This window comes from Melanerpes formicivorus, unplaced genomic scaffold (genome assembly GCF_026170545.1).
Source record: "Melanerpes formicivorus ecotype bairdi unplaced genomic scaffold, bMelFor1.0.p_v2 SCAF_47, whole genome shotgun sequence".
NCBI classification, from domain to species: Eukaryota; Metazoa; Chordata; class Aves; order Piciformes; family Picidae; genus Melanerpes; species Melanerpes formicivorus.
The window spans coordinates 2,183,799-2,197,586 of NW_027142399.1; the positions used below are offsets into that span (position 1 = coordinate 2,183,799).

Below are 13,788 nucleotides of genomic sequence, written 5' to 3' on the forward strand. Positions count from 1 at the left end.
CCAGCGCACTTGTGTGTTTAAAAGCCCTCAAGTGGAACAGAAGCAGCTGAGACATTAGAAACAAGGAGGAAAAATGGAAAAAGGAGAAAAAAAGAACTCTATGGGGCTGGTTTTTCCTAGCTAATTATACCATAAATGACTTGTCATGCATCCTCTTGGTCTCCAGCTGAAATTCCAACTTGCTGAGGGTACCTAAATAGAATTCTTTACACTGTATTTATCCCTGCTGGCACTCAGCAGAGCAGCTGGACCACAGGAGAGGCTCTGCTGCAGGAAACACATGCCTTCTGGGAAGACCACAACAAATATTCTCAGCACCAGAAGACTCAGCCTGCCCTTGTGTGGTCAGCTGGTTAAATAGGGGACTGGGAGACAGCCTTCCTGGTGCTCTCTGTCTCCCCTTACAAGGGTGATTCCTATGGATAGATCAGATCACTGGATGGAGGGAAAAGTTCGGGCTTTTCCTTGTCCCACAGCACAAAAATACAGCCTTCTGCTTCTCTCTGCACATCAGCCTACTCCAGATGATAGGACTGGCCAGAGCCCTGCCAGGCAATTCACTGAAATGCCCTGGGCCCAGGAGGGGGCTGGCTAATTCCAGACATTTCCCAGCAGCTCATCTTTGCAGATGGCCAAAGCAGCAGTTTGCCTCTGCCATTCACCATCAAAGCACAAGCAGTGAAAAGAGCCAGCAGCTGCCTTCTCCACACTCCACATTTCCACCCTGTACCTGCCCAGACTCCTCAGACACAGATGTTGTCAGCCCACCCTCTAAGCTGGAGGCTGTGGTAGCCCAGTGCAGACCTCAGCCTGGCACAGAGGGCTTGGGCAGCAGTGACCACAGCTCCCAGCCAGCAGAGCTGACTTGGCTGTCTGCAGGTGGCTGTGTCTATGCTGTCCTTGTCCTGCTGTCCTTTCCTGCTCACCCACTCCTGCTGGGGACAAATTCTGTTCTCCTGCCACTCACTAACTTTAGGTAGCTGGCTGAACCCTGAAATCTGCTGATCAGAGGATATGTGCCTCAGTAAGTGCAATGTGGCCTCCCCAGCTAACTGAGCAATCTTAATGCTGCAGGAATGGTAAAGATCTCCATCTGGAAGGCTAAAAAATCATCGTGGTGGTCCTGACAAGAGACCCAGTTTGGGGGAATTAAAAGAGTTAAGAGAAGCGGCTCCTTGCAGATGAAGCATGACTTGCACTTTAAACTTGAGGACTTCTCCCAGTCTACCACACTTGTTTTTCTCTTCACAGACCTCATATTCCTGTCAGCAAGTTAGTGGTTTCTGAATCTTATGATACATATATAAGTAGAAGCTACCAAGTAACAAAAGAAATCATCAGTGAATGTAAAGGCAAAGGTGAGTGCCACAGAGGGGGTGAAAAACAAGACAAGCACCCTGGGATGTGGATTTAGATATTCCTGACCAATCTTCCCTTCTTCAAAGGCTGAGGGAGCTGGGATTGTTCAGCCTGGAGGAGACCCAGAGGGGACCTTATTACTCCCTACAGCTACCTAAAAGGAAGCTGTAGTCAGGTGGAGGTCAGGCTCTTCTCCCAGGCAACTAGTGACAGGACAAGTGGGCATGGTATGAAGCTGCACCAGGGGAGGTTTTAGGTTAGATATTAGGAAGCACTTCCTCACAGAAGGTTAATTAGGCACTAGGATGGACTGCCCAGGGAGGTGGTGGAGTTGTCATCACCGGAGGTCTTTAAGATTGGATATGGCGCTTGGTGGCCTGGTTTAGCTGATGTGATGGTGTTAGATCATAGGCTGGACTTGATGATCTCAGGGGTCTTTGCCAGCCTCAATAGAATCATAGAATCAACAAGGTTGGAAAAGACCTCAGAGATCATCAAGTCCAACCTGTCACCCAAGACCTCATGACTATTCTGCATCCTTTCTCTTGACCCTCAGCAATGATCTGCAGCAATGCCCAGCTCCCAGTGCAGACTTCACTGCTGGATCAAAGGCATAGTGGCTGTGTAGTCCTGGAACTGGTGGATCACAGCAAGTCAAACACCAGTTCTTCCTTCTTTATACCATTAGTTGGCAACCTCACCCCCAGAGCTGCAGGAGACAGAAATGCTCCTCCTCCTCCCAGCTCCTGTGCATTCACTACTCACACGACAAATGCTTCTGTCTAACAGAGGAAAAACAAACCCTGTCAAACCTTGAAGCCCCCAGTTTGGTGCTCAGTGGCTGCAGGGTGGTCACAGTATCAATAGTTCTGTGATTCTGTCAATCCTATGCAGGATTCATAGAATCCTATGATCCTATGAATCTCTTATTCCACCAGGGCAACAACGCTGGGGAAGGGTCTGGAGAACAGGGCTGGTGAGGAGCAGCTGAAGGAACTGGGGCTGTTTAGTCCAGAGATGAGGAGGCTGAGGGGAGTACCTCGGTGCTCTCTACAAGCTGGCTTCATTCCCCCCTTTCCTGAGCCTGCATTTCTCCCTTTATTTCAGGAAACAACATCCTGATCGTGGCACACGCGTCCTCCCTGGAGGCTTGTACCTGCCAGCTCCAAGGGCTCTCGCCGCAGAACTCCAAGGACTTTGTACAGATGGTCCGAAAGGTAATTAGCAGGCAGGAGGAAAGCTGGCTGGCTGGCTGGACAAAGGCAAAAGGAATTTGCAAGCTGCTTAACCAGGCAGAGGACACTTTGTTCCTCTCCTCTGATCCTTCTGCCCGTTAGCGAGTTCCATCCATTTCGCGAGTCAGGAGAGCAAAGCAGATTGGGTTAAGAGGCTTATCCAAACGTGGCACTTCTGTTACAGATAGCATGGGATCGGATGCCCACCTACAGCTGGGCTTGCAGGGACTCTGCTTCACTCTTGTACACCCTGGGGCTCTGCAGAGGCTCCCACACTGCCCTCCAGTGCTGAAAAGAGCCTAACCGCAGCTAACAGAGCGCTTCTGCTCTGCACTTCCCCTTCTCATTTCACTTTATCCAGCTTTTAATGACATTATGAGGCCTGCTGCCTTCACTGCTTTACTCTCACCCTGGTTAAGGAGGTGGCATTGCCCACTGCCAGCCTTTCAGGCTAAGGAGGTGGCATTGCCCGCTGCCAGCCTTCATAGTATCATAGTATCAGTCAGGGTTGGAAGGGACCACAAGGATCATCTAGTTCCAACCCCCCTGCCATGGGCAGGGACACCTCACACTACATCAGGCTGGCCAGAGCCTCATCCAGCCTGGTCTTAAACACCTCCAGGGACAGCACCCCAACCACCTCCCTGGACAACCCATTCCAGGCTAAGGAGGTGGCATTGCCCACTACCAGCCTTTCAGCTAAGCAGGTGGTATTGCCCACTGCCAGCTTTGCAGAAGCTCTCTGAGATATCCATAACTAATACTTGATCTGAGGACCCCTGAGGCAGACTAACAGCCATATATTTCCTCCAGAGCTGTGCTGACCTTCAGGGTTTGAGATCATGACAGCCAGCAAGACATCTCTAATTTGAACTGACCCAGGTTTAACCTACATCACAAGGGTGCCCTCTGTTGTACACAGCAGCACACAGTCTGGCTGTCACACCCTGCTGAAAATGGGCTTTGGTGAGAGAGAGAGAGAGAGAAAAGACAGAGATCTGCTTCAGTGGCACAGCAAGACTTCAGCCCTTGGAGGAGCTCAGCTCAATCCCTGTTCATTGCCTTCACGTTGGCCACAACAACCCCATGCAGTGCTACAGGCTGGGGCCAGAGTAGCAGGAGAGCAGCCAAACAGAAAGGGATCTGGGGGGAATGGCTGAAAGTAGGCAGAACATGAGCCAGCAGTGTGCCCAAGTGGCCAAGAAGGCCAATGGCATCCTGGCCTGTATCAGGAACAGTGTGGCCAGCAGGAGCAGGGAGGTCATTCTGCTCTGTACTCAGCAGTGGTTCAGCCACACCTTGAGTCCTGTGTCCAGTTCTGGGCTCCTCAGTTTAGGAAAGATGTTGACTTGCTGGAAGGTGTCCAGAGAAGGGCAACAAAGCTGGGGAAGGGTCTGGAGCACAGCCCTGTGAGGAGAGGCTGAGGGAGCTGGGGTTGTTTAGCCTGGAGAAGAGGAGGCTCAGGGGAGACCTTCTTGCTGTCTACAACTCCCTGAAGGGAGGTTGTAGCCAGGTGGGGGTTGGTCTCTTCTCCCAAGCAAGCAGCACCAGAACAAGAGGACACAGTCTCAAGCTGCACCAGGGGAGGTTTAGGCTGGATGTTAGGAAGAAGTTCTTCCCAGAAAGAGAGGTTGGCCATTGGAATGTGCTGCCCAGGGAGGTGGTGGAGTCACCATCCCTGGAGGTGTTTAGGAGGAGACTGGATGGGGTGCTTGGTGCCATGGTTTAGTTGATGAGATGGTGTTGGGTGATAGGTTGGATTTGATGATCTCAAAGGTCATTTCCAACCTGGTTAATTCTATTCTATTCCATTTCCTCTCTCTCCTCACACAGATTCCATACTTGGGGTTTTGTTCGTGCGAAGAACTGGGAGACACAGGCGTTTGGCAGCTCACCGACCCCCCTATCCTCCCTCTCACACATGGACCAACTGGAGGCTTTAACTGGAGAGAAACCTTACTGCAAGAATAGGCAAAGCAAGGAAAACCCATGGCCTTCCTAAGCATTGGAGAATGTCTCTTTCTTGTGTTTATTGACAGTGGAAAAAGTCACACAAACAGGTGTCCTAGCATCCCTCACACAGCCACAGTCACGCAACAGCTCTCATCTACAAGCAGGGAGGGAGATACAAAGGGGAGTACAAAAGGGAGTGAGATTCAAGGGGGGGTGGAAAACCCACCCCAACAATATACTAAAATACAGACTGAAGGTCTTGCACTGCAGGGAGTTTCTGTTTAGTCAGTAGCTCAGGTAGGCTTTCCCACCTTGGATGGAGCTCTGGTAACACCAATATCTTTCACTGCCTTCTGCACCACGGTAGAAACAAGTAGCACTGTGTAAAAATGGAGCATTCAGGGGACTGGGTTGGGGGATTTCTTTGTTTTGTTTTGTTTTTTCAACAACTACTTTTGCAAAGCATTAGCAGGCTTGTTCAGGACCACGTGTTGACACCTCCCCCCCCCCCCCCTCACTCACAACCCCCAGATTCTCAGCACCTTCCATAAAGTGCATCACCACCAGCTGGAAGCAAGATTCCAGCATTGCCTCTGTGGGCAGCATCAGATTCTGCCTCTCCTCTGCTTGAAGTTGTGTGTTAGGGGTTGTGCTGGGCATACCATGGGTGCAGAGATTGATGGGTGCTGATCCACCTCAGAAGGAGGTTCTGAATGTCACATCAGTTACAGGTGAAGTTTGCACAGCAAAAAGCTAATCCCATTGTCAACAAAGCAGATTGGGGAGCAGTTTCTTTTAAGTGGAGATGAAATAAGCCTTTTCCAACCAAACCTGGATGATTTAGAAAGCTGGGAGGAGGTGTTTTTTTTTTCCCCCCTTTATTTATTGCAATCCACCCTTGTGCACAGCTCTAGCCTGAAGTGTCACTTAAATTCCCTTCAGGGAAAAGGTTTTCCCCTCTTTTTACTGACATTTTGTGCTGGTCATTTACACAGTGGCGGCTCTCTGTCCCTTGTGAGCTTTTCCCTCATCCCTGGTGAGAGCCTGCAGTAAGCAGCTTTCTTCAGGAGGTAGTGATGACATGAAAATGACACTGAAAGGCAGCTGCTTCTGCTGCATGCTTTGCTTCCTTAATTCCTAAGTGCCACCTATCATAAAAATCAAAGCAGAGCTGGATAAAACAGTTCCATTTAGGAGCCAGAAGTTTTGGCCTATTAAGATGCTATTTATGCAGCTGGGGAAGGGTTAGGATTTGGGGAGAAGGGGGAGAGCAGGGTTTCCATCTGTAGCTAAAACCTTTGAAATGACAGGAAGTGTCCTCTTAGTGCAGCAGCCTGCAAGGTGCCAATTCACAGGAGAGTGCAGAATCCTCCCCAGTGGGTAGTTTATTGCATAAACTGGCTTCAGGACAGGTTTCTTTTAGGTTAATATTGTCTTAAATAATCAGTCTTGGGTCAAGAAGTTGCTGCAGGCATTTATATGGATATTACCAGAAGGTACTTAAAAATGTACTTAAATAGGATGAGAAAGATTAGGATGGGAAAGATTAAGGCATCCTCCTTTCTTGGGTGGGCCACAAGTCTGTATTCCCATAAAGAGCAGCAGAGGCAAGGAAAGAAATTCTGGCATCCTAGGCACCCCTCTTCCTCTGCAGAAAGTGTTCATGTCCTCATTTGAGGTGTTTGTATGGCACAGAACTTCAAGCTGACCAACAATGACAGAAGCTTATTATTCAAAGCAAGATCACAGTTGGATTTGTCTTGGTTTCTCTTAAACCTTCAGTAGGATTTGACTGAGCTGCACTGCCAGCAGTCAGAACAAATGAGGAGTGGTAAACTGCAGCCCCTTCTTCCTGAATTCACAGAATGGTTTGGGGTTGGAAAGGACTTTAAAGATATCCAATTCCAACCCCCCCTGCTATGTGCAGGGACACCTTCCCCTAGCCCAGGCTGCTCAAGCTTATCCAGCCTGGCCTTGAACACCTCCAGGGAGGGGGCATCCAGGACCTCCTTGAGCAACAAGGCAAAGCACTCAGCAGCAGTTGCAATGCCACAAGTCTGAAGGGATTTTAGCTCAGCTTTGCCTCTGGGTTTTACTGAGCTTGCCTGGGAGAGGACACCAGATTCTGTAGATACTTGGAGTCAGCAGAGATCTCATCCTGTGCAATATGTCCCTTGTCATGATCCCTAACAATAGGCCATTGTTTGTACCTTTAGGACTATGTAATACACAGTGGGCTCTTCATAAGTGCATTATTATACCAGGGAAGTATACTGAAAAGTCAGGGAAATAACTTATGAGCTGACAGAAGAAACTGCTCCCATGCAGTTCTGCTGCTGTCACTTTAGTTTTTAACTGTAATTTAAACTATTTTTGGCTGTGTACAGACATTCTGAAGAGCATTTCTGGCTTGTGTTCCTCCATGCTTACTCACTGCAACTTTGCAGTGAGTTTAAAACTAGACAGCTAAGTGACAATCACAGCAAAACAAATGTGGTTCCTGATGCATGTGTGATAATCTGGACTGCTTTTTGTTTCATGCTATTGGTCAGCAAGATGCCCTTTATGGCAACCAATATTGCCTTGCTTGGAAGAGCAGAGGCTGCTCATGCAGTTGGGGCACCAAATATTGCCTATAGGGAACAACAGAGGCTGCTCATGCAGTTGAGGCATCAAATATTGCCTATAGGGAAGAACAGAGGCTGCTCATGCAGTTGGGGCACCAAATATTGCCTATAGGGAAGAACAAAGGCTGCTCATGCAATTGGAGCATCAAATATTGCCTATAGGGAACAACAGAGGCTGCTCATGCAGTTGGGGCACCAAATATTGCCTATAGGGAAGAGCAGAGGCTGCTCATGCAGTTGGAGCATCATATATTGCCTATAGGGAACAACAGAGTCTGCTCATGCAGTTGAAGCATCAAATATTGCCTATAGGGAAGAACAGAGGCTGCTCATGCAGCTGGGGCACCAAATATTGCCTATAGGGGAGAGCAGAGGCTGCTCATGCAGTTGGGGCACCAAATATTGCCTATAGGGGAGAGCAGAGGCTGCTCATGCAGTTGAGGCATCAAATATTGCCTATAGGGAAGAACAGAGGCTGCTCATGCAGTTGGGGCACCAAATATTGCCTATAGGGAAGAGCAGAGGCTGCTCATGCAGTTGGGGCATCAAATATTGCCTATAGGGAACAACAGAGGCTGCTCATGCAGTTGAAGCATCAAATATTACCTATAGGGAAGAACAGAGGCTGCTCATGCAGTTGGGGCACCAACTATTGCCTATAGGGAAGAGCAGAGGCTGCTCATGCAGCTGGGGCACGAAATATTGCCTATAGGGAAGAAAACAGAGGCTGCTCATGCAGTTGGGGCAACAAATATTGCCTATAGGGAAGAACAAAGGCTGCTCATGCAGTTGGGGCACCAAATATTGCCTATAGGGAAGAACAAAGGCTGCTCATGCAGTTGGGGCACCAAATATTGCCTACTGGGAAGAGCAGGGGCTGCTCATGCAGCTGGGTAATCAAATATCATCTATAGGGAAGAGCAGAGGCTGCTCAGGCCCTGCTCCACTTAAGGAGCATCACAAAAGGAGTTTATTGAGACAGAAGCATGAAACAGGGAGGGAACTCAACCTGAATGCACAATCTGAATATTGTACTAGCTGATCTTTGCATTTAGGAAGTGATCCAGGAAAAGAGTGTCGTGTTGGAGAAGGGAGATGTTGCAACACTCTCTTCTTTTAAAAAGAATAAACCAATAAAAGAATTAAAGTCTATTTTTTGGATGTCTGGGAAGAGTATTTTGACAACTGTAGCCTTCTCTCAAATGAGTTTCTTCTGTTTTCCAGGTGTCAAGAATCTCAGAAAGGAAAACATATATCTTATTTTCTTCTAGCCTTTTGGTTTCTCCTAAGGGTTTTGTGTTAAAGTAGTCTCATGATGATATGGCTTACTGGGGGGTGGGGGTGGAGGGAAAGAATGAAAGATGTTCCTTTAAAGGTTTTGAATTGAGATGTTAAGAATGCAAAACAAATGCTGCTTCACTTTCAACCCATTGCTGCTCCTCAGTGTGTATTTAATGTCACTTCAGTGTTTTGTCCCAGAAGAACATTAGACTTGATCTATCTGAAGTGTGTGTGAGTCTTTTCCTTGCCTTCACTGTGAGCTGCATCAGATCCCAACAGTTTAATTAGGGCATAGGAGGTAAATAGCAGTTCCTAGGCTTCCCCCCGCCTCCTCTCTTCCTAGTTAAGGAATAAAGCTGGAGATCTGTCAAGAATAAGTTGCTTGTTCAGTATTTTCTGGGCCCCTCAATTTAAGGATATTGAGACATTTCAAAGTGTCCAGAAAAGGACAATGAGGATGGGGAGAGGTCTGGAGCAAAGCCCTGTGAGGAGAGGCTGAGGGAGCTGGGGTTGCTTAGCCTGGAGAAGAGAAGGCTCAGGGGAGACCTTCTTGCTGTCTACAACTCCCTGAAGGGAGGTTGTAGCCAGGGGGGGTTGGTCTGTTCTTCCAGGCAAACAGCAGCAGAACAAGAGGACACAGTCTCAAGCTGTGCCAGGGGAGGTTTAGGCTGGAGGTGAGGAGAAGGTTTTTCCCAGAAAGTAATTTGCCACTGGAAGGTGCTGCCCAGGGAGGTGGTGGAGTCACTGCCCCTGGAGGTGTTCAGAAAAGGATTGGATGTGGCACTAGAAGCCATGGTTTAGTTGTCATGAGGTGTTGGGTGACAGGTTGGACTTGATCTCTGAAGTCTTTCCCAACCTTATTGATGATTCTGTTTTCATAAATCAGAACTTACAGGTTGGGCTGGAAAAACACAAGAGATCAAAGTGCAGAAGCAAATTCAAACACAGCAGCAGTTAATGGGATGATACTGAGCACCAAGAGCTCAAAACCAGGGTGTTTGAAGTAGTTCAGGTTTGATCAGGAGTTTGTCCTTATCCTTGGGCTTTGTCTCTCCCTCTGCTGAAGTGGGTGGGAGGGGGCTGCAGCATGCCCCCACCCCAAGCTCTGCTTGGGGCTGCCTTTCCAGTTTAACAGAGGTGCCAGGTCTAAAGTTCTACACATTTCCCTTACATTGGCAGCTGGAGCCCAACATTTAAATCCTCTGAGGATCTCCACGAGTGGAAATTCACACTGCACACTCAAACCAACAGAACCTTATGCAAACTGAGGATCCAGGCCATAACTACAGAAAAAAAAACCACACACAAACCACATATTTCCCTTTTCACTCTTTCAGAAAGAAGTCAGCTGGTGGCAGGAGCCTGCTCCCCTCCTCTGGTGTTAGCTTCTAGTGTTACTATGAAGGTGGTGATTTACATCCCCAACTCTGTGGTTGTTTACAAGAATTCTGCAGGAATTCTCTTCAGAGAAGAATTCTGCAAAGCAAAGAGGGTAGAAGGAATGCTAAAATGCTGCTTCCCCACCAGATGAGTTTGGAGCTGCAGCCCTGAGCACCCCAAGTAGCACTACCTCAGGGACGTGGGGTCTGTCATCTTCGACTGTGTGCTAACTGCAGCTCCTGGGACGGAAAAAACAGGGGAGGGAGTTGGATAGCAGCACTGTGACAAACTCAGCCTCTCTGCTTAGCTCCTGAGTACTGCACTGCATGTGAAGGGTTGCCAGCTTTTCCCTCTGGGCCCTGTGGGTCCAGAGCCCAGGGAAATCAAGAGGAAGATTTCTCATTACATACTCAGGCATGGGATGAAACTACACAAACCAGGCTGCTCCTCACTACCTGCCACTGACTTCATGAGGAATTTGGAGGACCCGCATCTGCAGGGTTGAGCCCTTCCAGCCCTGCTGTAAGAAATGCATGCAGAACTAGGGTGAGCTTTTAGTGCCCGGTTGTAATTCACCATCGTTTCAAAGAGAGGGGCAGCAGAGAGTGGAGCTGGGCTGCAGCTGACTCACCCTCGTCTAAACCCAGAGCTGGAAATGAGCTTTGTGCTGCTTCACAGCCTCAAATGCATTGAAATCACAGAACCACCAAGGTTGGAAGAGACCTCAAAGATCATCAAGTCCAAATGCTGCATGAAAACTCTTTGTTTAGAAAGGGGGCACGAATAGATTTGGGTTGTGGTTTGCTTTGTTTTCAGTGCAGAGCCTAAGCACAGAGGAAACTACTTCAGCTCTAAAAACAAACCTGAAATGAGAGCAGTAGCAGACGAGCATGAAAGAGTGAATGACCGAATGCGCAACAGAGATTAAAGTCAAGCAGTAAGTGTGATTGGTTGCAGACACTCTGAAATCGCTGCTCGCTTCTCACCACTTCCCTCCAGCACTTGCTCCCCGGGGAATATTCACGACCCGTACATGCTACAGAACAGAAAACACAGGGCCGCTTCCCCTCGGTTACTTCCCACACCGAAACGCACTGCCTGAAGTTCCTCTCTGTGGGCACCTCTGCAAGCTCCATGTCATCAATGCAGTATTACAACGGAAACGAAATAACTCATTAAACATGTACACTTGTAGCATGATGTTTATTAGTTTTGGGGTTGGGGTCTTTTGATTGTTTATTTTTGCTCATTTTTTGGTTCGGGTTTTGTTGATTTTTTGGCCCCTTTTGCCCATCTTTTAGTTTGGGTTTGTTAATTTTTTTGTCACTTTTGCCCTTTCTTTGGTTTGGGTTTTGTTAATTTTTTTGGTCACTTTTGCCCATTTTTTGGTTTGGGTTTTGTTAATTTTTTGGGTCATTTTTGCCCATTTTTTGGTTTGGGTTTCTGTCAATGTTTTGGTCATTTTTTGCCCATTTTTTGGTTTGGGTTTCTGTCAATGTTTTGGTTTGGGTTTTGTTAATTTTTTGGTCACTTTTGCCCATTTTTTGGTATGGGTTTTGTCAAATTTTTTTTTGTCACTTTTGCCCATTTTTTAGTTTGGGTTTTGTTAATTATTTGGTCATTTTGCCCATTTTTTAGTTTGGGTTTTGTTAATTATTTGGTCATTTTGCCCATTTTTTAGTTTGGGTTTTGTTAATTATTTGGTCATTTTGCCCATTTTTTTGTTTGGGTTTTGTTATTCTTTTTTGCCAATTTTGCTCATTTTTTGGTTTGGGTTTTGTTAATTTGTTTGGTCACTTTTGCACTTTTTTTTTAGTTTAGGTTTTGTTAATTTTTTTTGTCACTTTTTCCCATTTTTTGGTTTGGGTTTTGTTAATTTTTTTTGGTCACTTTTGCCCTTTTTTTGGTTTGGGTTTCTGTCAATTTTTTTTGTCACTTTTGCCCATTGTTTAGTTTGGGTTTTGTTAATTTTTTGGTCATTTTTGCCCATTTTTTGGTTTGGGTTTTGTTAATTTTTTGGTCACTTTTGCCCATTTTTTAGTTTGGGTTTTGTTATTTTTTTGGCCACTTTTGCCCATTTTTTAGTTTGGGTTTTGTTAATTTTTTTGTCACTTTTGCCCATTTTTTAGTTTGGGTTTTGTTATTTTTTTGGTCACTTTTGCCCTTTTTTTGGTTAGGGTTTTGTTAATTTTTTTGGTCACTTTTGCCCTTTTTTTGGTTGGGATTTTGGTTAATTTTTTTGTCATTTTTACTCTTTTTTTTCTCATTTTTGCCCATTGTTTGGTTTGGGTTTTGTTAATTTTTTTGGTCACTTTTGCCCTTTTTTTGGTTTGGGTTTTGTTATTTGTTGTTATTTTTGTTCACCTACCTACAGGGACCTCACCCTGGGCGACCTGTAGCAGTGTTCCAACACCCTCATGGTGCAGAACTTACTCCTCAAACCCAATCTAAATCTGCTCTTGTCCCATTTCAAACCATTGCCTCTTGTTCTATCACTCCAAGCCTTTATAAACAGTCCCTCTGCAACCTTCTTGTAGACCCCCTTCATGTCCTGGAAGGCCACTATGAGAGCTCCCCAGAGCCATGCGTCCACACCTTGCCCTTTTTATTTACCTTTTTCCTCTCAAGCATGCTGAACGTTGCCAGGATGAATATTCTGCCTCAGACCCTCACTGAAGTGCTCCTCCAGAGAGCCTCATGTGTTGCTGGGGTGCACCTGAGCAACATTTTCAGTAGCTCCAGCAAGATGTAGATAGGATAAACGCCTGTACCAGATGCATTCCTGTGTGACCTGCCCCAGGTGATCCTGCTTTGGCAGGGAGGTTGGATCTGATGACCTCTAGAGATCCCTTCCAGCCCCTAACAATCTGCAGTTCTATGACACCTAGGGAAGAGCTGCAGTGGGACCTTGAAACAAAATGAACGTCAGGGCTGTTCCACAGTCTGGGTTGCAGTGCTGCCCTCACCGCATCTCATTTTGGGATGCCCACACAGATGGGGTGTAACCCTCAGAAGCATCAAGAATCCAGGGGAATTTGAGCTCCTATTTAATTCCCTCCACTCAAACTGAAATTCATTTATTGGACAGCAGATGGCACAAAACCTTCTCGAGTCTGTTCTCTGCTGTACAGGGATGGAGTTTTCCCTCTGGGTTGGAGGCAGGGGACTTCAGTGTCCCTACTTCTTGAAGGCAGGGGGCTTCAGCCTCCCTACTGCTCCGAGGCAGGGGGCTTCAGCCTCCCTACTGCTTGATGGCCTTTTGTTTTTCATCCCTAGAGTTATTTTACTGCCAAGTTTAGGTGCATGAAGCTGCAAGCACAAACTCCAAACCAAAGCCAAGCTTACAACACATCTTCCTGATCTGGATTTCCTAATCAAGCAGCAGCTTTTATCAGCCAGTGAAACTCTCCTTTCAAGTCAAATATCTACATTAAACTTTCTGCTCTGTTGTCCAGTCAAGCTGCTTATATTAGGATAAAAGCCTATGGCTCTTCCTCAATCAAACAGACCCTAACAGAATGATGCACTTCCAAGCTTAGTGGAAATGGGTTCTAATAAATTAGAAGTGAGCTGCCTAATCTATTTATAAGTGTTTTGTCCATTCCTCTCAAACCCATGCCCTGCAAATGCACAGTTTCCTGATCATATTTCTTGTTAGCATCAGCTCATTTTGACAGCATTAGTCACTTGCACTTGCAGAGAAGTGCCAGAGAGGATCTGGCAAAGCTGTTTTTTTGGAACCCAGCACACCAGGCTACATCAAGAAAAGAGGCTCTGCCTACAACAGCCTTGGATAAATCTTGCTGGACATCACGCACCCAGGAGATACAAAAAGCTTTGCCATGGCCCAGACTGCTCATGAAATAATCAGACCTGAAAGGGGATATGAGAAACCCAGATTCTGCCCCCCGGTCCTCTGGGATCTCCTTGCTGTAGACATTCCTCTGTCCCAT

General features: G+C 46.9%; 1 protein-coding gene across 4 annotated transcripts in view; it reads left to right on the top strand.

Moving 5' to 3' along the window:
* Positions 1 to 13,788, top strand: part of UBASH3B (ubiquitin associated and SH3 domain containing B) — a 278,462-nt gene that overhangs the window by 76,632 nt on the left and 188,042 nt on the right. For 2 of the 4 annotated variants that reach the window (XM_068159991.1, XM_068159992.1), the window contains exons 12-14: positions 1,252 to 1,358; positions 2,467 to 2,576; positions 4,428 to 8,670. In XM_068159991.1, the coding sequence (XP_068016092.1) occupies positions 1,252 to 1,358; positions 2,467 to 2,576; positions 4,428 to 4,565 (355 nt within the window). In that variant the 3' untranslated portion in view covers positions 4,566 to 8,670. Of the gene's footprint in view, positions 1 to 1,251; positions 1,359 to 2,466; positions 2,577 to 4,427; positions 8,671 to 13,788 lie in introns of those variants that run through there. The other 2 variants (XR_010989933.1, XR_010989934.1) reach the window with 2 other exon arrangements.